General features: G+C 43.0%; 1 protein-coding gene across 2 annotated transcripts in view; it reads right to left on the reverse strand.

Annotated features, from left to right (window-relative positions):
- Positions 1-24,318, reverse strand: part of GRIN2A (glutamate ionotropic receptor NMDA type subunit 2A) — a 366,372-nt gene that overhangs the window by 13,544 nt on the left and 328,510 nt on the right. For both annotated transcript variants that reach the window (XM_024759609.1, XM_024759610.1), the window contains one exon: positions 20,937-21,124. In XM_024759609.1, coding sequence (XP_024615377.1) covers positions 20,937-21,124 — 188 coding nt within the window. The remainder of the gene's footprint in view (positions 1-20,936; positions 21,125-24,318) is intronic.

Here is a 24,318-nt window from a genome sequence, read left to right on the forward strand (position 1 = left end):
TAATATTTGGCTTTATGTTTTAAGTTTTAATCTATTTTAATTGTGACATTCATCTGGCTCTTTTAAAATTCTGCCTATTCTTTTTATGGTAAAGTCCTACTCTTTTGTTATGACTTTTAAAACTTTGATACATTTAATAATTTCACACCTACATTCTTTCAGATTACTCTCAGCCCCACACCCCATCCCTGCCCCCTTAGTTCTTGGGATTCTGATTCTTCTGTTTGCTGTTCATGCTGACCTTCATGGTGGATTACTTTCTTGTGGTATTTGTAACTTTTGACTATGAGCTAATCTTCAGCAGAGCTGTTCTCCCCCTAAACCCCATGGGACTCCCAAGCATCCTGGGCTACATGTAGGCATGTCCCTACAGAGGGGTCCTGGGTTTGCTTCCGCCATGGTTCCAGGGCCCTTCAAAGTACCAGTTTTCATATAAAATAAATTTTACTGTAATTACTGCACCATTTAAGTAATATACACTTAGATCTCCATACTCATTTGGGTTTTAATTTCTCACTCAGCTTCAAATGGATGGCAAGCTCCTTGTACTTTCTTTGCTTTGATGGACAGTTTTTTCTAGTCTCCTTTTCATGGACTCATTGACAGTCTCAGATTTATACAGTGGTATCATTTTCTACCCTCCTTGCGCAGTTCAGGGTCCCCACGTGGATGTTAAAGGCCCAGGCTCCATCCCTATTGCCTGTATCCCTGTAGGCACCTCACCTGAAATGTACCATGAGAATATCCCATTCCCCTCTGTTTCTGACACCTAAGGATTTCCCTTTCTTTTGACCTTGGCTGTGCATTGTGTGTTTGTGTATGTGTATGTGTGTGTGTGTGTATGTGAGCGCACACACCTTCAATTCTGCATTTTTATGTGTTTGTAGCATCAAGGGGTCCCGTATCAGTCAGTTTTCCACTGTGCCACCACCCTTTGTACGAGTATAACTTTTGTAATAATGATTTTTTAAAAGCATGCATATTTACGGGAGAAAAAATAGGAAATGTATCCTCTTATAAATTCTTGACCCACAAGGAAGGGTGCTCGTTGACCAGTGGTGCAGGCAAAAAGGTGGGAAGGGATATCTTGATTTTAATTCCTTTCTTTCCAACAGCCTGCAGTGCTTTCATATAGTCACAAATGTCCTGGGACATTCGGCAATATGACCTCACTCTCCACCGAACACCACAATTGACTCGTCCAAATTCGCTGCCCACTATGTGCTTCAAGATTTACATGATGGCTTCCTCCTCGCCCCAAAACACCGATGCCATCCCTCCAAAAATACTACATGCTGTCGACCTTCTCCCTCCCTTTGGAGTTTGTGAGGACTCAAAAATTTTGTCAAATTCCCAGCAAGTCTTCCCTTTGGTGTTGTCCCAAAGAGAGCCAGGTTTGGATGCCTGCAACAGGGTCAGTCTCGGTAGAAGGAACATCATTTTGATTTCTTTCAGGATGTAAATATAAAGATTTTTCCTCTGCCCTTTGTGCAAACACCTCTACACACCTCTGCACAAACACCCAGGCCCACGTCCCGAAAGGGAAGCAAACGCACATTTCTCAACACCAGTTCCAACCTGTTCCAATCATTTTCCAGCCGTTCATTTCCTGCCTCGTGGCCTTTTCTACTAGTGCACTGAACTGTAGTTCAAATACTTTCTGATTTCATTTTTAATTTACTCAGGTATATTGTAATTTCCTTGAGGGAGATCAGGGACCACATTTTTTGATTTTGATATTTCTCATGGCCTGCAGCACAGAGTAAGCATTGGATCCATATTTTCTGTTCCTGTTTCTTTCCTTATATCTCCAGGCTTTAATTGGGCAGCATTGTAAAAAAAAAAACGGTCAGATATGTTGGGTGAGTTTTTCTGCCACATAAATAGAGGAGATAACAGAGCAAAAGGGAACTTGCAGTGGCTTGAGAGTGAAAGGCTGGGAAGTCTGCGTGTCCTCAGCTAGGGAGAAGAAGCAAATGTCATTGTTTCCCAGGAAGCAGCCCTGTGCTGCTCTTTCCATGTCCGTTTCTCCCATTACAAAGAGGCCATGATCTTTGTCAATGTGATCTTGTGAAGTGGAGCCGGTAAATGGGAAAATTAAACGTCTTTCCTGAAGGAGACTCATTCTTGCTGGGAGGACAAAAGCTAAAGGTGCTCCTGGGGGCAGAGGGGGCCTGCACAGCTTTGGGTTTGCAGCCAGGGCCATACTGTCTTTCTCTCTCCGGCAGACAGCATTATCTATCTACTCACAAGGTCGAAGCCATGGGTTTCATATTTGAAAAAAAAGAACATTCAAATAGACATCATCCAGCAAATCACAGGAAAGAATGTTTGAGGTAGAAAACACTAGGATAAACTACAGAAGGGAGTACCCTTCCCTGAAGGGTTTAGGGAGTGTGGCGCATCATCCCGTAAGGTCTTGACAGTGACCGGAGGTAGAATTAGGGTCAGACTGCCTGCAATCAATTCGCCTTCAACACTCACTACCCATTTGATCTTGGTTCTGATACCCTGCTTCTCTATCCATCCACTCAACCATTCGTTTACCTATTTCTCTAGTCTTTTAGTTAACAAAGTTACATAAATTCTATTCTGCTTCAGGCACTATACTAGAGTTTTCACAGATTAACCCAGGCAGCCCTCATATCAACGTAATGTGGCTGGTGTCACTGTCCCACCCATTTTACAGATGAGGCACAGAGCGGTTAAGGAACTTGCTCAGCCTCTCTGAGCTCCAGGTCTAACATCCACCAAATGCAACACAACAGTATTTACCTATAGGAGTTAAGCGGGGCTGCATGCATACATCATGCCTGGCACACCTTGATTACTCAGTATGTATCCCTGCAGAGATCTTTATTTCCTGCCTGAAGCCAGGGAACTGGTGGGTGGGGTGGATCACATACCCCTCCCTGAGCCCTTCCCGTTCATGGAGTCTATGATTCCAAGAATGCACATCCAGAGAGAAGGCTTAGCTCTCCAATAGGAACTTGCTATGTCCAAAGTCAGAGAAATCAGTTCCTTCTCTGCCCTCAGACTCGTCCTCTGCTTCCAGAGGGCCTGCAGTTGTCTTTCAGATTAGATTTCATTCTATTCTGCGAGGCTGTGTGAGTGCTAAGGGGATTGCTTCGGGAAAGGATTTTATAGCATGGACTAGCCTTCAGACTGCCTCAGCATGCCTCCCCCAAGGTCGGTTGTAAAAAGTCCATTTTGAACCTGTACCCCTTTGGTTTTGTCCAGGAACTGAGAATTTGCTGAAATACATCTTCTAAAATCAGCCCACTCATATACCCTTGCAGGCACACGTCTACATTTTTTTTTCTTGGTTTCTGGCCAAAGCCCCTGACCCTAGGGAGTGATGGTATGGAAAGGAACAGTGTGTGGGTTTGAGAAGCTGGGTTTGATGTTCTGTTTCATTCCCAGTCGAGGAAGTGAATGCTTTGGGGGTCTCTGAGGACCTCATTGGGTTGTGCCTTACTCCCTCACTCATTCATTCACTCACTCGTTCATCCATTGTAAAAAGAACATTACTAAAGCACTTAGTGCGAGGTCGGCATCTCTGTATTTTCACAGAGATGAATAACACATAGTCTTTGGCCTCTACCAGCTCAGAGTCCTGCTGGAGTGACAGTCCTGCAAACCAGTAATTATGGCAAAATGAGACGACTGAATTTGCATAGGGCTGGAGGTAGCAAGAAACATGGAATGTTTTGCCATCAGAGGATGGTTCAAAATTTGGGAGAAGAAAGAAGCCATCAAAGGAGAGGCCTGAAGGGCAGGAGCCAGATGGCAAAGAACTCAGCTTTTGTGCTAAAGGATCTGGGGTGTCCTGGGAACAGTGGAGCCATTGGATGAGACTAGCTGTATGCCTGGTAGACCCAAGATTCTTCACTTGCTGTCCATGTTTTTGCAGTCCTGGCCTGTAATTGGAAACCACGTGTAAGATTGGCTGTTACAAGACATGGAAGCAACCTAAATGTCCATTGACAGATGAATGGATAAAGAAGATGTGGTGTATATATATATATATATATATACACACACACACACACACACAATGGAATACTACTCAGCCATTGAAAAGAATGAAATAATGCCATTTGTAGCAACATGGATGGATCTAGAGATTGTCATACTGAGTGAAGTAAGTCAGACAGAGAAAGATAAATATCGAATGATATCCTTTATATGTGGAATCTAGAAAGAAATGATACAAATGAACTTACTTACAAAACAGAAACAGACTCACAGACTTAGAGAACGAACTTATGGTTACCAGGAGGGAAGGTGGGGGGAAGGGATAGTTAGGGAGTTTGGGATCGACATGTACACACTGCTATATTTAAAACAGATAACCAACAAGGACCTACTGTATAGCATGGGGAACTCTGCTCAATATTATGTGGCAGCCTGGATGGGAGGGGAGTTTGGGGGAGAATGGATGCATGTGTATGTATGGCTGAGTCCCTCTGCTCTGCACCTGAAACTATCACAACATTGTTAATCGGCTATACTCTGATATAAAATAAAAAGTTAAAAAAAAAGATTGGCTGTTACAGGTGGGTGAGGAATGGCAAATTTGAACAATGGTGCTATAGTGTGCAAGAAGGTCACCAGTAAATTCTATCTCAGTGATACAGATCTGTCAGGGTCCTCCCCTGGTCTCAGAGGCAGGCAGTACAGACTAAACTCTCCTGCTCCCAGGCTTTGAAGTGACTGGGAGAAAGTCACCTGTAAGAAATTGCTGATGAGGATCCATTGTAAACTGTTATTAATATCACCGCCACCCATAACAATTTACTCTGGATCTACCAGTTGCATGGTATCGTGCTGAAAACTTGGCAATGGCTATCTTTGGGGTCCAGCTCAGAGGTCTCCACCTCCAGGAAGTCTTCCCTGAATGCACAGGGATGTGAGTATGAGACTATGTTTTCTCCTTCCATGACATCTTGGATATCTCCTCAATAGAGAACCTGTCACACTGGAATATAACTGCCACTTGCTTCTAAGTTCTCCCCATTGGGAGATGAGTTTATTCAGGGTGGGGATGTTGTCTTATTCTTCCTGTATCCCCAGTCCCTGGCACAGGGACTGGCACATAGTAGGTGGTCCATAAAACTGTGTTGACTGTAGATGACACAAATCTCCTCTCCTTGATCAGCTTGTGATCTACTGGTCCGAGGATCAGCAAGAGCTAGGGAGAGGAAGGAATCTGTGAAACCCCAGGCAAAGGGGTCAGAATAGTTTCTGAAACACAGAAATCAAGGCTGACTCTTGGGGAAAGCAAGTTCCAATCAAAGATGCCAGTGATAGAGTCCAGTGGTCCCCCACAGAGATGCACCTTCCATCTAAAGCCTAAAGGCGTCAGGGGGATGTTGCTGCTGATCCCATTAGGGTTTGCTGTGAACACTGAGAGGGAAACTGACCCCGTTTCAATCCTGTTTCATGTCTTTCCCCAGGGACCGGCCACTTTGGGTTTCTGAGAAGCCCGAATGGAATTGGAAATGGCAAAGGAACAACTTTCTTTGTAGAAAATATAGGGCACCCTCATCAACAGGCTTATGTTCTCAGTGAGAACAGATCCGGTCTCTGTGAGCTCTGAGCTGTGGTCCTGGGAGTGATGGTGGTTGGGGGGCTGCAGCACTGAGACCAAGTCCTTTCCTTACCAGTTGCCCTGGAAGGAAGCTGCTGGTCAGAGCTGGGATGTAGTCTGTGGCTTTGGAACAGAGTGAGGTCAGCCAGACCTTCTGATCACTGACCTTGGGGCCTTGGCTTCGTTAATCCCACGCTCTAGATTAAAAGCCAGATGACCCTGGATCTGGAAATAATGGCATTCCATAGCCTAGGACCTCTGTATCCATGATCTCTAAATTGAACAATTTGCTAGAGAGAAAAAAGTACCTTTGGGGGGAGGAGAGGAATAGTACAAGATTCTGGACACAAATAGACTGAATTTGGAAGATAAATCTCCCTTATTTAAATGTCAGAATATTCCATTTCTGCATAATGCTGAGAAGTCACAAAACCAAAATAAAAATAGGGCTAGGCTTAAATGTACCCAGTTAGATGCAGACACGGGCTGTCTTTGCCATAAATGTTTTAGCACCACCTTCCAACTGAGGTCTCTGCTCTGCGGATGGAGCTCAAGTGTTGCAGAACTCACTGCTGCTTGTCGCCATCTGGCTGAGATTTCATAGGCCACCTGATCAGCCGTGCAAGTTGGTGTTGGGGAATTTTATGCACACAGGTCCCCAACATGTGTCTCTCGAAGAAGAAAAAGGAAAAAGAGGAGAGAGGACTGGGCAACTCCATCAAGCATCAAACAACGTACATGGTCACAATTTTCCATTAGAGGGTGGAGTTGGCGAAATATAACTCTCTGGAGGAAGACTGCAGAAAAATGGCAAGAAGTCCAGGAAATCCTATGTGTACCAAGTCCTCCTGGAGTCAGCTTCACAAGCCTAGAGATGGTCAAGTTGCTGTAAATTTAAAGGAGTATGCATTTGTGAGCATAAATGGATTCATAGTAACTTTTTGACATTGCACATTTTCTCAATCAATAGTCCTCAAAATCCTATGACTCACTGTGTAAGAGTGTGAGGGCCTTTTAATATCACAGAACGATCCTTGTGTTTTAAAAGGCTGTGAATGTAAGACAAAAAAAGAAAAAGATAGCAATAATCCTACAACCCGTGCCAAGAAATATCTTCTTTCTTTCAGCAAGTAACATGACATCACTGCCTTTCAGTTCCTTTTTAATTGAAGTGCTATCAACAAGCTCTCTGAGACTGTAAAATCCTTAAGCAAAGGGATCATACCCATTGTCCATTTTATCTGCATTTGCCAATGCCTAGGACAGTGCAGGGAGCTTAGTGGGCACTCAAGACTTGGTTGTGGCTTGAAGGAGAAAGAGAAGGAGAGAGTAAAAAGGAAAGAAAAGAGGAGAGAAAATGGAGGAGCAGAGAGGGAAGAAAGAGGAAAGAGAAGAACAGAAAGGGAGAAATGAAGCCCTTATAGGGAGGATCCTGTACCTGTTGTCAGAGCTATCCACAACTAAAGTAGAAGAAGACCCGGTTTCTCTTTCTGTGGAGCGTGGTGGGGTGACTTGGAGGGCTGGGCTGGGCCCTACGAGAGCTCGCCCATCCCATTTAATGACAGCCTCCTCTCCCTATTAATGGTGGTGGTGCTCCTCTGGCTTCCTCTCCTGTATCCCAAGTCTGAAGTACCAGATGGGGGTGAGCCCATGGCCAGAGGTGCCTGGGAGAGTGTGTGGGGTAGGGGAGTAGTCAGGTTCAGATTCCAACGCAGGAGAGTGTTTGGGACAGACGTGACGATCCTCTCGTCCCATTCCGCTACGATGCAGCTGAAGTCAAGATAAAGAAGCTGGGAATGGAATCTGGGTCTTTTAGCTATTGGCTATGATCATACAACAACAACCAACCACACAGACCCTGAGGAACACACCGAGAATTCAGTTATACAAGCCTGCTTTACCTCTCTCACGGAAGGCAGAAACAGGGCACTCAGAAATTAAAGGAGGGGGGAGGGATAAATTAGGAGGTTGGGATTAACATAAACACACAACTGTATATAAAATAGATAACCAACAAGGGCCTACTGTATAGCACAGGGAACTCTACTCAGTATTCTGTAATAACCTGTATGGGAAAAGAAGCTGAAAAAGAATGGATATATGTATATGTATAACTGAACCACTTTGCTGTACACCTGAAACTAACACAACATTGTAAATCAACTATACTCCAATATAAAATAAAAATTAAATTAGAAAAATTAAAGAACAACAAAAAAATAAATTAGGGGAGCCACATGCACTGCTGGTGGGAATGTAAATTGGCTGTACTTCTTCTGAAAACTTTAGAAGTATCTACTGAAGTGGAGTATATGTACATCCTATGGCCCAGCAGTTGCATTCCCTGGTGTATTCCCCAACAATTAAGTGCCTACATGCACCAAAAATATGTGCAAGTATGTTCAAAGAAGACAAAAATGAGAAACAACACAAATGTCTATCAATAGCAAGTGTATAAATAACTTACAGTGTATTTGTACAATGGAATACCATGTAGTAATGAAAAAACAGGAAGCTATGATTAGTAATGCAGTAATATGGATCCATGTCATAAAAGACACAAGTGAATATATGTTGTATGATTCCACCATTTATTTAAAGTTAAAAAGAAGGCAAAACCTACCCATGACCATGGAGGGCAGAATGGCGGTTACCTCTGGGAGCGATATTGGCTGTAAGAGGCCATGAAGGACCTTTCTGGGGTGCTGGTCATGTTCTAGGTCTCAATCTGGGTGGCAGTTACACAGATATACAAAAATTTAACTGGGCACTGAGATCTGTGTAATATAATGAATGTACAGTCAGCCCTCTGTATCCACGGGTTGTGCATCCCCGGATTCAACCAGCCACAAATTGAAAATTTTTCAGAAAAAAATTCCAAGAAGTTCCAAAAAGAAAAACTTTGATTTGCAGTGCAGCCGCAATTATTTACATAGCATTTACATTGTATTTACAACTATTAACATAGCATTTACATAGTATTAGGTATTAAAAGTAACCTAGAGATGATTTAAAGTATGTGGGAGAATATGCATAAGTTATATGCAAATACTACTCCATTTATATAAGGGACTTGAACATCTGTGGATTTTGGTAACTGAGGGAATCAAAGGAACCAGTCCCCACTGATACCAAGGTTGACTGTATATTACAGTCCACAGAAGGGGAAAAAAAAAAAAGAAGAGTGGCATAGTAGAGGTCTAAGGTGTTCTTCCACTTTGGGGGTCAAAAGAGGGAATAACAAGAAAGTGGAAGGAAGCTGACTTTCTAAACAGAAAATAAAAACCTCATTTTTAAAGAAATATGAACTTTTTTTAAACAAAAATGTCTTAAAGGATGAAGGGGCATGAGCTATGTCAAATTCTTCCATATTATTGGAATTATTTAACAAGACATGTTTTACTTTTATAATTTAAGCCAGAGGTCAGCAATCTTTTTCTGTAAAGGGCTAATTAGTAAATATTTTCAGCTTTACGAGCCATATAGTGTCTGTCACAACTACTCAGCTCTGACCTTGCAGCTCGAAAGCAGCCATAAAAACACAAAGTGCATGAATGGATGGGATGTGTTCCAATAAAACTTTATTTACAAAGACAGGCAATGGGCTAATGTGAGCCATAATTTGCAGGATCCTGATTTAAGCAATCAAAAATGGAAATAAAATGATTACAAAATAATATATATATGAACAAGAATAAATCCCAATTTAATCATTGTTATCATCTATGATATTTATTGGGTACCTACTGTTTGATGGGTATATACCAATTATACTATTTAACTTGGTGAGATTGGCGCCATTACAATCCCCAGTTGAAAGAGGAGGAAACTGGCCCTTACAAAGGGTAAGTAGGGCTTCCCTGGTGGCACAGTGGTTGAGAGTCCGCCTGCCGATGCAGGGGACGCGGGTTTGTGCCCCGGTCCAGCAGGATCCCACATGCAGCAGAGCGGCTGGGCCCGTGAGCCATGGCCGCTGAGCCTGCGTGTCCGGAGCCTGTTTTCCACTAAGGTCATAGAACTGGTAAAAGTCAGTTCTTATATCTGAACCCAAAGCCTTTGTTCTTAACTGCATGCCAAGCTGCTACATTTATGATTTTTGTGTGTGTGAAATGGTACCACCAAAGTTGTAATAAATTACCAGGATATACAAAATGTCCACTAAAATTTGTATGTAAAAATAGTTAAATGCCCCCAAAAGATGAAAAGACAACTCACTTTTTTCCCCCATTTTCACCAGTATTTGAAGGAATTCAAATTAAGGCAACATTGCACCTCCTAAAATATCAAAACAAATGGTAACACTCGACGCTGCTAGGTTATTGTAAAATTGGTCCATTGATTCATTATTAGAAGCACTTTTCAATGGAGACAAACCTTTGGGGCATTAATATGAGACTACAGAGTGAGGCTCCTAGAGATGTTTACAGCCATTAACCCTTCAAAATCTACATCTAAGAGATTGTTACAAATAAACAATTCAAAAGAGAAAAACAATGGGCAGAAAGATGTTCATTCCAGCATTATCTACATTAGGGAAAAAACGAAATGTTTAACGTTAGGAAAATAATGTAATGAATTATGGCTTAATAATGATTATGGTATTTTAGGCAAAAATTAAAATAACTGTGAGGACCAGATTATGTAACGCCATGCAAAAATGTTTAAAATATACTGGTAAATGAAAACAGTAGAACATAAAAGTGTATATAACCAATAATTATACTTATTTAAAGAAATGTGTCTGTAAGTAACAAGGTTCAGAAGGTAATATATAAATTGAAAACAATTATGTTAAGGTAGTAGGTTGGGGTGATTTTATATGTATATTATATTGCCTTTCCAAATTAAAGTGTTCAAAAAAATGTAGACTGGGACTTCCCTGGTGGCGCAGTGTTTAAGAATCTGCCCGCCAATGCAGGGGACACGGCTTTGATCCCTGGTCCGAGAAGATCGCACATGCCTCAGAGCAACTAAGCCCGTGCACCACAACTACTGAGCCTGCGTGCCACAACTACTGAAGCCCGCGCGCCTAGAGCCTGTGCTCTGAAACAAGAGAAGCCACTGCAATGAGAAGCCCGTGCACCACAAGGAAGAGCAGCCCCTGCTGGCCGCAACTAGAGAAAGCCTGCATGCAGCAACAAAGATCCAACGCAGCCAAAAATAAATAAATTTATTTAAAAAAATGTAGACCGAGAGGGATTTGAGGTCATTGTTTATCCATCCCGTAAAACCTACATAAGGGTCTGTGACATCAGTGTTTGACTTACCAGCAAACCATTCATTATGTTTTATTTCACCTTTGATGGTTCTCTCAACATTTGACTTTCCCTGGTTTGACTGATTCACTGCTTGTCAGGCAGGAATATGGCACCGCTGACCTTGTTCTAATCCTGGTGTCAGATTGATAATAAACACTGCAACTCTGGATCTCAAGAGACCTATCGGGAAATTCACTGTGAACTTACACAGATGAAAACCCTCAGAGCTTTAACAGAGAGGGAGAGTCAATGGCTCTCCAGGATATTTATGGATTTTATCTGCTTCTTCAGTAAGTGCCGCTCCATTATTATTCCAAATATGTCTCTAGTTAAAATTAGGAGGGAGATAAACAAGTCTAATTTCTATGGTACCATCTGGTCACAGGCCAGTGAAGAAGCAGTTAAGTCCTTTATTGCTACTCTATGCTTAGGATTGACACATTTCTTCCTTTGAAAACATTTTATTTCCGAATGAGTAGTTCGCCCTGGACTTCGTTTTTAGGTCATAGGAGGCTCAAAGTGACTTAGTTGCTGGGCATCAAAATGTTCATTTTAATCATCACCGCCTTTGGGTATATATCATCAAAGCTGCTATTCTGTGTATAAATGAGGTTTGGGTGCATGTAAAAGTCACCCACATAGAGTGGGAGCATTAATGAAATCCATAGGAAAAAATTAGACTCAGTCAACTCAGCAGTAATGGTTTCCGGCCACATGTCCCTGGTGGTTTCCAATGAGACCACCTCTGCATGTGTAAGGAATCAGGACAACCATCCAATCCAAATCTGGTTCCAGATCTAATTTAATCAATAGAAACACTGGCTCGTTTTCTGCCCAAATGTCTTTCAGTCTTGCCTGCTTTTTTTTTTTTTTTTTTTAAATGCTGTTATTATGGTCAATACATGACAACGAAATCTTTGGAAGCAACAAACACTTTCATGTCTATTTTGTTCCTTTCTGAATGAGAAACATTCAAGCCTATTTGACTACTTCTGTTAACAGTCTAACCCAGTATCTCCTATGTTCCTTTTTGTGGTCAGCGTGCAGGCTGACACAGCTCCACACCATTTCTTCCTTGGGTTTTCACAATCACCAAGGTCTCTGGATATGGAAACTCAAGTAAGAGACCTGAGAGAAGGAGGATGAATAAAACACAGGGCCAACATCCAACTTCATAGACTCCAAATGGGTGGGGTCTATTGGCCACTGACATTGATATCCAGTACTTGGTAATCAGAGAATAAGAGGCTTCTAAATACTGTTACTCTAAAGAGTGGTTCTTAAGTCTTATCGTGTATTAGAATCACCCAGAGAAGATGTAAAAATGCCCTGTGGGGTGAAAACTTAGGTATCTGTACTTTCAACAGGCTCCCCAAGTGAGCCTGATGAACACAGAAGTGCCAGAACCATCTTTATAAGTAGGTAAGTGAAGGCAATAGAGCAAAAGCCTTTAATCATTTTTACGTCCCACCACCTGGAGCTTGCAAGCTGCTCAGTTACTCTTTGTTGATGAATGTCCAGAGGGAGAATGAATGAATGAATGAGCAAATGTGTGAATAAATTGGGGGGCTTTGTCTATGGTCCCTGGCCTTTGCTAACTTGATTACAAAGTTTGTGATTTACAGAGTAGACTTGCTCAGCCCAAACTGTGATTTCCACCTTTGAAGTCTCAATTTGATTAAAATACGTTTAGCAAAAGGAACAACAACTTTCTGAAATGCTGGGGATCATGCAGCTCCGAGGACCTCTGTGGGGAGCAAGAAATACCAGCAACCAAGATGGTCCTTGTGAACCTGGAGAGGCTGCTCTGCAAGCCTGTACTGGGGCCAAACACCTGACTCCTCTTAATTACATCCTGTCCTTGTTTCATTCCTTCTCATCTCTTGCTTCTGGGTCCTGAGTTTTCCCCAAACTGCCAGGGTTGAATGATCTCAAAAATTAGGCTGAGCCTTTTCCCATGGTGCCAGTGCCTGGGGCATGGACAAGTCTCCTTCTCCGTGGAAAGATGGAAAAAACATAGGTCACTTTCTCTCCCACCCTCAACCCCTGTCGCCAAGTTATTTTGCCCAGTATCACCTAAAGGCAAACCATGCTATTCCTTCAGTGAAAGAGGAAGGAACAGAGGCTGGATGCTGACCCACCTGTGTTTAAATCACAGCTTTGCCCCTTCCCAGGTGGTAACGCCTGCCTTATGAGATGTCTGGGAGGGTTATGGCAGATAAAGGAGAAGCAATACAGCATAATGGTTCAAACGAAGGCCCTAGAGCCTGCTTGCCCAGGTCAGACTGGCCACATACTAGCTTGACACATTACTTAACCTTCCTGTGACTCAGTTTCCTCAACCTGTAGACAGGGAGTTGTAATCATAATTCAGGTCACTGAATCACCGTGAGGACTGTATGAAATTAATACATACAAAGACAGATTATTTTATGACCCATAGTTATCCCTCTGTGTTACCTGTCGTTATAAACGTCCATAAAAATAACATAACAATGATAATGGTAACTTTGAATGACTTCCATTTAGAGTCATGGAAAACTGTCTCTTCCCCCTCCAAGTAAGTTCCCAGATTCCCGGCACCTCCTCTCCCACACATCCCCCATCCTTATTTTGGCGTTTATCTCTTAAAATGGTCCAAGGCTACTGGTTGACACAGGGTGTTGCGGAGTCATCTGAGGACACAGGGCCTATGTCATGAAGAACTGATGGCAGGGGAGGCCAGCAGGAGACAGATTAGACTTCTCCGAGGCAGGAGTGAGTCAGCCGGGGGTATGTGCCCAGCTCCACCAAGGAGCCGAGAAGGGGTAGCGGACGGCTGCCAGGCTTGTTCAGTGTCATCTTCAATATGGCTAATGGCTCAGATGAACAAACCAGCCTGCTCTAGATGCCCAGGCTGAATATTGCCCGACTAGTCCCAGCACACCGCTCTCTCTGGTCTCTCCTCTCCCCATCCTGCCTTGCTTTGCCCTCTCATCTCTCCTTTTCCTCCTCCTCTTTTTCCCTATCTCTTCTTCTGTCCTTCCTTTTGGACCATTCTTTTCTCCTTTATCCCTTTATCATTTTATTCCTGCTCTTCTTTCCTTTCTTCCCCTCGTATTCCCTGTCCCTCTTTCCTATCTGCCTCTTTCTTCCTTTTTCCATCTAAATCTTTTCCCTTCCCTCGGAAGAACCTACAATTTCAAGTCTTCTCTGCCTTTCTTGTCTTTCTCCAGACAGTCTACGACCAGGGTCATCATACTTTTTCTATAAAGGGCTAGATAGTAAATATTTGGGGCTCTGCAGGTCCTATAGCTTCTGTTGCAACAACTCAACTCTGTCATGGTAGTGAAAGCAGCCACAGACAATACCTGAATGAACAGATGTGGCTGTGTTTCAATAAAGCTTTACTTTCAAAAACAGGCAGTGGCTGGATTGGAGACGTGGTCATAGTTTGCCAAACCCTAAGGAAAACACTCCTTCTCTCATTCACCTCCTTGATTACAAACCACAAACTCACCAACGATTTACGATCCACTCCGGTTCTAAAAGTCAGGGAATATATAATCTTGCTGATTATCTCTCCCAGAAAAATTGCGTTAAAAAGACAAAGTAAAACAGAGATATTTGCCTACTATAGCACACAAATTAGACAACAGAAGAAGTTGCCTGTCTTACAGTGAATATGGGGGTCAGAGGTTTGGGAAGATTGTCAGACTGAACAGTGATTTAGTGATTACCTCTTTGGGTCTCTTCCCTAGAGACACCTGATGTCCTTCCCAAAGAAGAAAACATCCCCTTCATCAGAGAAGATATTTAATTAATGAAATAAGCCCCCCCCAAAGTATATCTGTGGTGTTTTCAAATCCATTCATTCATTTATTCATTCATCCACGGAGTTTTATTTGAGCACCTACTATGTGCGAAGCTCAGGAATGAGTCCTAGGGGAAACGAAAGGGCAACAAGAATGGATGTGAAAGAGTGTGCCCTCCAGGGACTGACAGTGCGGGGCACGGCAGGGGACAGGGGACGTGGAGAGGACAGCAAGGAATAGGCGTCTAGTGTGTGCCAAGCACCGGACTAGTTTCTTGATGTTTGTTCTCACACTCAATCCTTAAACAACTCCAATTTAAAGACGAGGAACCTGGCACTCAGAGAAATAGATCGGCCATGCAGCTAGGAAGTTGCAGAACCTTCCATTGCACCCCTTTTATGTGTTGGTTTGCTAAATGCCACAAGAATGCTGTAAGCATGGAGCTAAAGGAGTTTACAGTTTATAAGCATATCTAGAGCTGTAGTCTTTAAGGAAATGGAGGAGTACATGGGCTGAAGGATGGGTCAGATATCAGAGTAGGAAATGAGTTCAGGAGAAGATGTAAGAAGGGACTCCATTTTTAAATGGGGTTGCATGGAAAAATCCACGCTTACCTGAAAAAAATTCCAAATGGTGGAATTTCAAATACTGTAGGCAGCCGAGCAGGGAAAATATTTAGGAGTGAAGGGGCCTTCAGTGATTTCCTCAACCCACACGCCATACCTTTCCTAAGCCAGCCCTAAGAAGACGGGCTGCAAAAGCCACGCAGAGATGTGCCCATCCTCAGAGTGGAAGCGTGGGTGCCTCACCATCCAGGCTGCAGGGGTGTCGAGCTCTCCCTGAGACTCGGATGTTGGCCCAAAATATTAAGCTGGGAAGCTGGATGAGGACAGTGCTGAGGATGTTAGCAACCCATCCAGTGGCTCAGAGCAATTTATGAGAATCCTAATTAGATACACAAAGAACTTCTGCAATCACACAAACACCCTCGACTCTGGCTGGCAGCACGGGGTCTCTCACCATCAAAAGCCATCCTGCGAGCTTCAGTGGAAGAGCCACCAACAAATAAAGGAATCAGGAACACTAACACTGACCCACCCGGAAGCAGGGAGTGGGATTCTCCACTGACTACCACCCCCCCAGCACTCCCCCACTCCAAGACCTGTGAGCATCTTACACTGGCGTGGTGCTTTCCAAAGCTCTAGAGTCTATTGCTGCAAGGTTCCTTATTGACACAAGAGCAGAGGGTGTGGTTCTTTCTGATTTGTTATCAATTTGAATGAGTCTTTAAGGCTATTGCTTGCAAAGTTGCAGTACAAAAGGGACAAAGGGAACCCAATGCACCTATCCAACTGAAATGATATAGATGGAATCTTGAAAACATTTCATATATGATATTTATCATATATGCCCAAATATGATATAATTGGGGTCACTAGCTAGTTTTAAAACTGGGAGAGTCCCAGCAAAATAGGTTGAGTTGGTTATCCTAGAATACAATATGAATACAAGAGATACATGTGTCATATTTTTCAAATATTTACATATGATATCTATCATATATACCTAAACATAAATGCAATGGAATACACCATATAAATAATTTATAGAAGTATATGATAGGGCTTCCCTGGTGGCACAGTGGTTAAGAATCCACCTTCCAATGCAAGGGACATGGCTTCGATCCCTGGTCCGGGAAGATCCCACATGCCCCAGAGCAACTAAGCCCGTGTGCCACAACTACTGAGCCTGTGTGCCACAATTACTGAAGCCTGTGCGCCTAGAGCACGTGCTCCACAGCAAGAGAAGCCACCACAATGAGAAGCCGGTGCACCGCAATGAAGAGTAGCCCCCGCTCGCTGCAACTAGAGAAAGCTTGTGCGCAGCAACGAAAACCCAATGCAGCCAAAATTAAATAAATTTTAAAAAATCAATGGTTTCCTTCTATTTTCTCAGCATCACTTGCTTCTGAATAATATTATTATATCATCTTGTTCTCCCTGATATCTTTTTGCTGGCCTCTATACATCGAAAGTGCTTTAACCTCTATGATCTTCCTTCTGACTCTTCAAATCCCAGAATCACATAAAAAAATTACGAAATCAATGAGATTGCTGGGGCCTAAGAGATCTTCTGTTCAACCTCCCCTTTGAAACCAGAAATGCCATTTTTTTTTAGGTCCCAGACTTACTCATTCTTTATGTTCTCACTCAGCTGTCAGCTTTTAGGTGCCAGGGGGATAACAGGGACCCACCAGTTACTTGATGGTCGCTGGATAAGTTAATGAATGGGGCTTTGTGAACTCTGGCCTATTCTTATCTTTGTCTAGATCTTACTTGTTTTCTTTATGACTTATTCTGTCTTTTCATTCTTCCATTTAAAAAAAAGCTGATATATCTCATATTTCTCCTTGAGCATTCTCTCACCTACCCAAGATACCAAAGAGTATATATAGGTATGTATATATATAAACACATATATAGTATATATTAACTCATAGATATATATGCATTATTACAAATATGTTCATACTTTGAGATTAGATATTTTAGTTTCATACATTGGCAACCAACTGGACTGTAAGCTCCTTGAAAGAAAGAAGGAAAAGACCATGAGATCTCCTTCTTGGAATATCAGTGCCTGAGAATGTGTGTTTCTCAGTAAATGTTGGGTATTGATGATCAATGCTGAAAAGTACCTTTGAGTGTCCCCATGGTGCACTCCACTGTTCCAGAAAGAACACGACAGTTAGACAGGAAAAGGAAGGAAAGGTCTTACTGGGATCCTGTGCGTCTCTTAAGGGAGATCAGTAGCCTGTTTCCTAGGGAAATGCCTGGCAGGCTTCACATAAGAGGTTTCACAATGACCAAACACTCCATTCAAAGTTTATATTTACACAGCTCATTAGGAAAATTTTTTATACTTTCGACACTCATTAGACTTGTAATCGTCCACCGAAGCTACTCTATAACAAGAGATAAACACTCCATTCCAGAGGATGAATAATAATTGGGGACCGCTCAGCACTGTGCTCTTTCCAGGTCTAATTTCAAAGCATAATTAATCCTGCTGAAGCTGCATGAGATAAGTGAAATATTCACGCAGATGTGTTAATTCATGTATTTACTCCTAGAGAGACATTCAGAACTGGACACGCTTTCCGAGAAGATTATCTTAAGACGCCCCCTGGAGCGACGTCATTTTCTCTCCAATGTCTTTGCCCTCGGGTGGTCTCTAAAGATGAAGCTGTGAAGACACATTTCCCAGTCCAGAGAGTCTGACCAGGAAAGCCGCGAGTCGGGACAGAAAATATCTCCAAGAATCTGGATGCTCTGCTCGTACAAAGAACACACCTCTGGCTTATCTGGATGCCTTTACTTTTTATTTTTTTTAATTTGCCACAAAGAGGACATTTTCTGTTCAGCACCACATTTCCATGATGCTAACTTGACCATATTACCAAAACCACGACGCTAACCTGGCTGTGCTGAACGCTGGATTTGTGGACGGACGACAACAACGAGGAGGGGGAGGGGGAGCAGGGTGATGATGGCGTTGATGGCACTGGGGGTGACGATGGCAACGGCTAGCATTGATTGAACCATTTCTATTTCCAGGTGGCTGTACTTAGCTAGCTCTTTACATAGAACATCTCATTTTGTCTTCATAACAACCTTATCAGGTAAATATTTCTGCATTTAGTTGAAGATGAGTAAACTGAGGCTAAGAAAAATTACCCCTTTCACAGAAGCATTTGTAAATGGGACAATAGATATTGTTCACACATACACAATTACTTTTTCCTAAAGTATCTAAATATCTCAAGCATCTGATTAGCCAACTTGGATAGACATCCTAGAGAACTGAATGAAACAAGAGTCTTACATGATTGACCCCCATCCAGAGTAAGGCCCCTTAAGTAGAGACTGCCACTTACTCACTAGGGGACTCACAAGCCCGCTGAGCTGAAGTTTCCTCCTCTGTAAAATGAGTATAAGCAATATTTAACTTCATAAAGTTGTTAACGAATATTAAATTAAAGAACACATGTAATGTATCCGGTATGATGATTGGCATATTCTATTCCCCAAATATGTTGGTATTTCATAACAGATGCTGCAAGAGTGACAGCAGTGGTAGGTAGGAGTAGAGTTAGAACTGACTTATTTGACAGCTACCCATCATATTTAAAAGTTTCCTGTCAAATGAAATGCATCCTGACACCAACCATTCATCCATGCATGTATTTATCCATTCAATCCTTCATTGACCAGTTACCTGTCATGATCAAGATTTTGTAGTGTTTACTGCTGGAAGCAAGACGCTCGTTTGCCGAGAATTGCACCCCACGTGGAGGTGCTTAGTCAAGCACTGTGGTGGAGGGGTGCTTCACTCCTCTCTGTGTCCACATGCCTTGTCGTCTAACTCCCAAACTCCTCCCACACAAGGCAGAGTATACCTCCAGAGTATACTTTGGGCTTGGCCATAGGACTTACTTTGGACAGAAGGGTGTTAGCCGACGTGGATCTGACAAAGCAGAGACCTGAAATGTGCACGTGCAGGTAGGTGTTTTTTCCTTTGCCTTCATCATAGCCAAGGGAAGAGCTTTCCCCAGGTAGGTGCTGCCCCTTCAGCCTGAGACCCAGAATAAACACAGGTGGAACAGAGACCACAGAGATGACCCATGGTCTTGCAGCATCAGGGGAGCCACCACGGCCTGAAGCAGAGCTTTTCCACTCAACCGGTGCTCCCACGAGCAAAACAAATGCTATTGTCGTGTACCTCCAAGATTTCACAGCAACAGCTGAGCAACACAGCCACAAATCACTATGACACAGCAGAGAACACGGCTCTTGATCTGAGGAAGGTACAAATGCCCTATAGGGAATTCAAAGAATCAGATGCTTTCATTTGGGAGAGAAATATAAAACACACTTAGATTTCTTGACGGCACTGTGAGAATCCAGGGTTTAACTCTGGGAGTAGAGACTGTAAGGCATTATGCACTTTGTTCAAATTCACACCAACCACAGCACTAACCCCTGCCCCTTTCAATACCGTATTTGGCCATGGTGGTTGCCAGACTGTCCTCTACCAGCTCTAGACAGGCGTAGCCTGTCCTGGCACCATCTCCGAATATAGCTTCCACCGTTCTTGAAGGCAGCTTCTGCCCTATGCCCTGAGCTTTTGTTGCCTACTCACACTTACTCAAGTTTTAAGGGTTCACCTGCCATCTCTGCTGCCTTTGCTTTTCCTGTCTCAGTTTTGGCAAGTCCAAGGGTAACTAGCATGCCATGTGAGCCATGAGAGGATTCTAAAACCCATGCTAGGGAACAATGGGTTGCAGTGAGATCACCAACTATGAGTAGAGAAGTACCATCATCCCATTAGACTGTAAGCCCCGTGAGGGTGGAAACAGTCTGTTTTTGCATGATAGGCAGCTGAGAGGTGGACTGTAGAGGAAACCCATGGGATTTCTGCTCACTGTTCCCTTTATAGAGATTGGCTCTCCTTCATTCCTCCATAGGATAACAGTTGGAGCTGTTGTGTTAGTACAACGTAAGCCCACCCCTTATTCACTCCTGATGGGTCCAAGAAAGAGTGCTTGACCCAAAATGAATCAGGAATCCTTCCTCTGGAATTTGAAATTTAGAATTTGGCAAATAGAGATTGGGACTTATTGTAGCCTTGTTACATAATGTCACTGCTCTAGAGCAGAGTTTTTTTTTAACCCTGATACTATTAACGTTTGGGGTCAGATTAAGTCTGTGTTTTGAGATGTGGGGGCCTGTCCTGGGCATTGTAGCATGTTTGCCAGCATCCCTCACCCCTGGCCTCTACCCACGGATGCCGGTATCAAATAGCCTCCCTGTCATGACAATCAAAAATATCTCCAAACACAGCCAAATATCCCCTGGGGGGCAAAATCCCTGCCCCGCACTGAGAACGACTGCTCTACAGAGAGGACCTATGAATTCCTGCTGTTGAGGCCCCAGGACTGTCCTGGTTCTTGTTTTTTTCCTCTGAACCTATTTGCTCAACTCTTTCTTAAATTCACTGAGATAGACACTTCTGCATCCTTAAAATAAACTCCTTTTAATTTACTGAGTTGTCTGTAATTGGTTTCCATTACGAGCAAACTAAAGAATCGTGGTATCATGTGATCAGCACTCGATAAATACTTTTGGTGAGCAAACTCACCACCCAAAGATCTACTGGAAAGCCAGTTAGAAAAGAGAGAGTGTGAGGGTCTCAAGTCCCTCAGAAGTAGGGGGTCAACCAAGGTCTTACCATCACCCACAAACTGGAGCAGGGCCAGGTCAATCTGCCTCTTCCAACGGGAGCCTTTCTGGAGGGCAATTCCATAACCAGTGGTGGCAAAGATGTACCCACTTCCGATGGTCACCAGCTTGCAGCCTTCGTCCCTCCCAGCCTTGTAATTCAAGACTGCAGCATCATAGATGAAAGCGTCCAGTTTCCTGCAATGACAAGAAACCAGGGAGTCACGGGGAAGGTGAGGTACCGTCTCAGGGCCCAGCTCCTAAGGACTGATCCAGCATCACACACTTTCTTTCACATGGGAGATGATGATTCATGACGGCTCCATCCCATCAGCATAAAAGGATCTATTTTTAATGAGGAGATAAAAGCCAGAACCTTTTCTCTCGAAGTTTCAAGAGGCAGTTAAATAAAGACATGAAGAATCCTTATGCCCAAGTGAGTAAACAGTCGAATTTGCTGGTTTGCAAGTGTTTGCCCTTAGCACTCCCAACAGTGAAGAGCAGTGGCCTATTTAGAAAGGTTTGCATTAGAACAAAATAAACCATTAAGGGACAGGAGAATCAGATGGTTTCGTGCAGGAAGGGGAGAGAGACTAAATAGGAATGATGTCTCTTCCTGCCCTAAGAAACATGTTTATGAAACATGTTTCATTTATATTATAAAAATTATTACATAATAATTTTTAGAAACCCAAATAATGCAGAAAATATTAAGAATACAATTAAAATTAAAATTGCCTATAATTCCATAACTCAGAGGCGACCTCTGTTCATAAATTTGTGAACAACTTTCCAAATTTTATATGCATGTGTGTATACACACACCTCATATACACACACACACGTATACACTCCTTTTAAAACAGGGGTTGGTAACTTTTTCTATAAAGGCAAGATAATAAATAGTTTAGGCTTGGTCTCTGGTGCAACTACTCAGCTTTCTGTTGTAGCATGAAGCTGAACTGTGTTTCCTCAAAATTCATATGTTGAAGTCCTAACCCCCCAGTACCTCCAAATATGACCTTATTTGGAGATGGGGTCATTGCAGATGTAATTAGTTAAGATGAGGTCATATGGAGCAGGGTGGGCTCCTAATCCAATATGACCGGTGTCCTTATAAAAAGGGGAAATTTGGACACAGACGTGCACACAGGGAGAACGCCAGGTGAAGGTTGGAGTTACGCTGCCACAAGCCTCGGAACTACCAGAAGCCAGGAGAGAGGCCCGGACAGATCCTTCCCAAGTGCCTTCACACAGCCCTGCTGACACCTTGATCTCAGCGTTCCAGCCTCCAGAAGTTTGAGACAAAAAATTCCTATCGTTTAAGCTTCTCAGCTTGTGATGCTTTGTTATGACAGCCCTAGGAAATTAACACACAGCATGAGAGCAGCCAGCGATAATGCATAAATGAAGGAATTCAACTCTGTTCCAATAAAAGGTTATTTACAAAAAACAGGTTGGCCCATGGGACATAGTTTGCCAACCCTGTTTCAACTCTCCAAATATAATTACACCACGCAAACCATTTCACCAATGGCTTTCTTTTCTCGTTTAACCCCAAACATAGTGAATGTATTTCTATGTCAGTATACAGCACTCTTTTTAATTTTTTGGTACATTTATTTTTATTGAGGTATACCTTATATGGAATAAAGCACTAGATAAATTTTTACATATGTGTACATCCTTGAAATCACCATGCAGACTGAAGTAGAGAACATCACTATCACCTCAGAAGTCCTGTTTACCCCTCCCAGTCAGCACCCTCCAAAAGGCAAGCACCCAGTAATCCCCTCAAAGGCACGGCTGTGCCTAATTCATGACCTACATCCTTATTGGTGGGCATGTATGTTGTTTCTAATTTTTAAAGTTATTTAACAAGGCTGAAATGATCAACCTTGAATACAGGGGATGGATATCTCAACTCTAATGTAGGTAGGAAAACTAAATGGGAGAGTACTCAACTTCCTGACACTTCTTCAACTTTACTGCCCTTCACTCCCTAACAAGAAGACATACAACAGTGAAGCAAAAATAAAATAAAATAAAATAAAATAAAAGTGGCAGGAAGAGGATGTCAAACGCTGCATCCTTCCAAAGACAGCTGCTGAAGGACTCCCTATGGGAAGAAAACTATTTGGAAGGTTTACAGCTGTGTTCTTCACTTTAATTTTTTGTTTCTGTAATGGTTAGAGATGGGGCAAGACTACAAGGCTTGTCTCACCAACAGAAAGATTCTGAAGCTTTCATCTCAGGGCTGTAGGGCTGGAGACTTAGTTTTATACTCTGAGAGTATTAAAAGGGGATCAGATCATCCAAGTGGAAGAGGGGGAAAAACTGGGCATTGTCAACAGAAATGGCAAACAGAGCTGTCGAACCAAGAGGAAACACCCTTTCTGGACAGCCAGTGATGCTGAGACCCATGCAAATACAGGCTGGGGGGCTTTTAAAGGTTGGTTTGTGTTATGATGGCAGTACGGCATGTGACAGGAGTGGTGGGGGAGCAGGTGGAAGGGATCTGAGTTCTAGTCTACATTTACATCTATGATGGTGCCACCTCGGAAAGTCACTTCCTTCTTTTGCGCTGCTGGTTTCTCATCTGTGAGATGAGGTTGTCATTGCGGTCCTTTTGAACTGTGGCATTCTACGGTTCTGCAAGCCAAGAGTCACCTTCTGTCAATCTCAAGAGGGAAACTGAGACTCTGGATAACGTGTGTACCCTGAGGACTTCAGGACAAATGGACAACATGTGTACTCTTAATGAAGTTGGGGTGCTTGCCACCTCAATACTTCATGTTGCCATGGAGATGGCGAGAACCGGGGTTTTATTAACACTTTCTAAGACTCCTGCAACTCTCTTCTCTCAATTCCTCAAAAACCAAACAAATACACACACAGGTGCGTATAGGTACATTCAAATGTTAAGGCCATCTGTTGGTATTCATGGGGTGAAAGCCCTCCCCATCCTGTTAACCCACCACACACTGATGCATTTCTGCAATGGAAATCTAAAACTGTACCTGGCACTCATACGAGAGTTGTCCAACAGCAGTTTAAATTCATATTTTATGGACAGGCACAGATTTCTGCAAATCATTACCATATTTCATGACAGATCTTCAGCTGAGCAAAAAACAGCCGGATGAGCCCAAAGAAAAAGGGAAGTTTTCTCGGAAAACAAAGTTTGCAAATGCAAGATGCCATCAAGTCAGAGGGAGGACAGCTGCAAAAGCACAGTTAATTCTGAGCAAAGCAACCACACGCTGGCATGTCTGGGTGGCTGGCGGCCACGCTCTTAGAGCGGTACGGCCAGGGAGACTCTCTGTGGTCTCAGGGCCACGTCAGAACCAAAGTGAGGACAACACATGAAGGAAACTACAGGGCCATGTGGA

The sequence above is a fragment of the Neophocaena asiaeorientalis genome, unplaced genomic scaffold, assembly GCF_003031525.2.
Source record: "Neophocaena asiaeorientalis asiaeorientalis breed wild unplaced genomic scaffold, Neophocaena_asiaeorientalis_V1.1 scaffold254, whole genome shotgun sequence".
Classification (NCBI taxonomy): domain Eukaryota; kingdom Metazoa; phylum Chordata; class Mammalia; order Artiodactyla; family Phocoenidae; genus Neophocaena; species Neophocaena asiaeorientalis.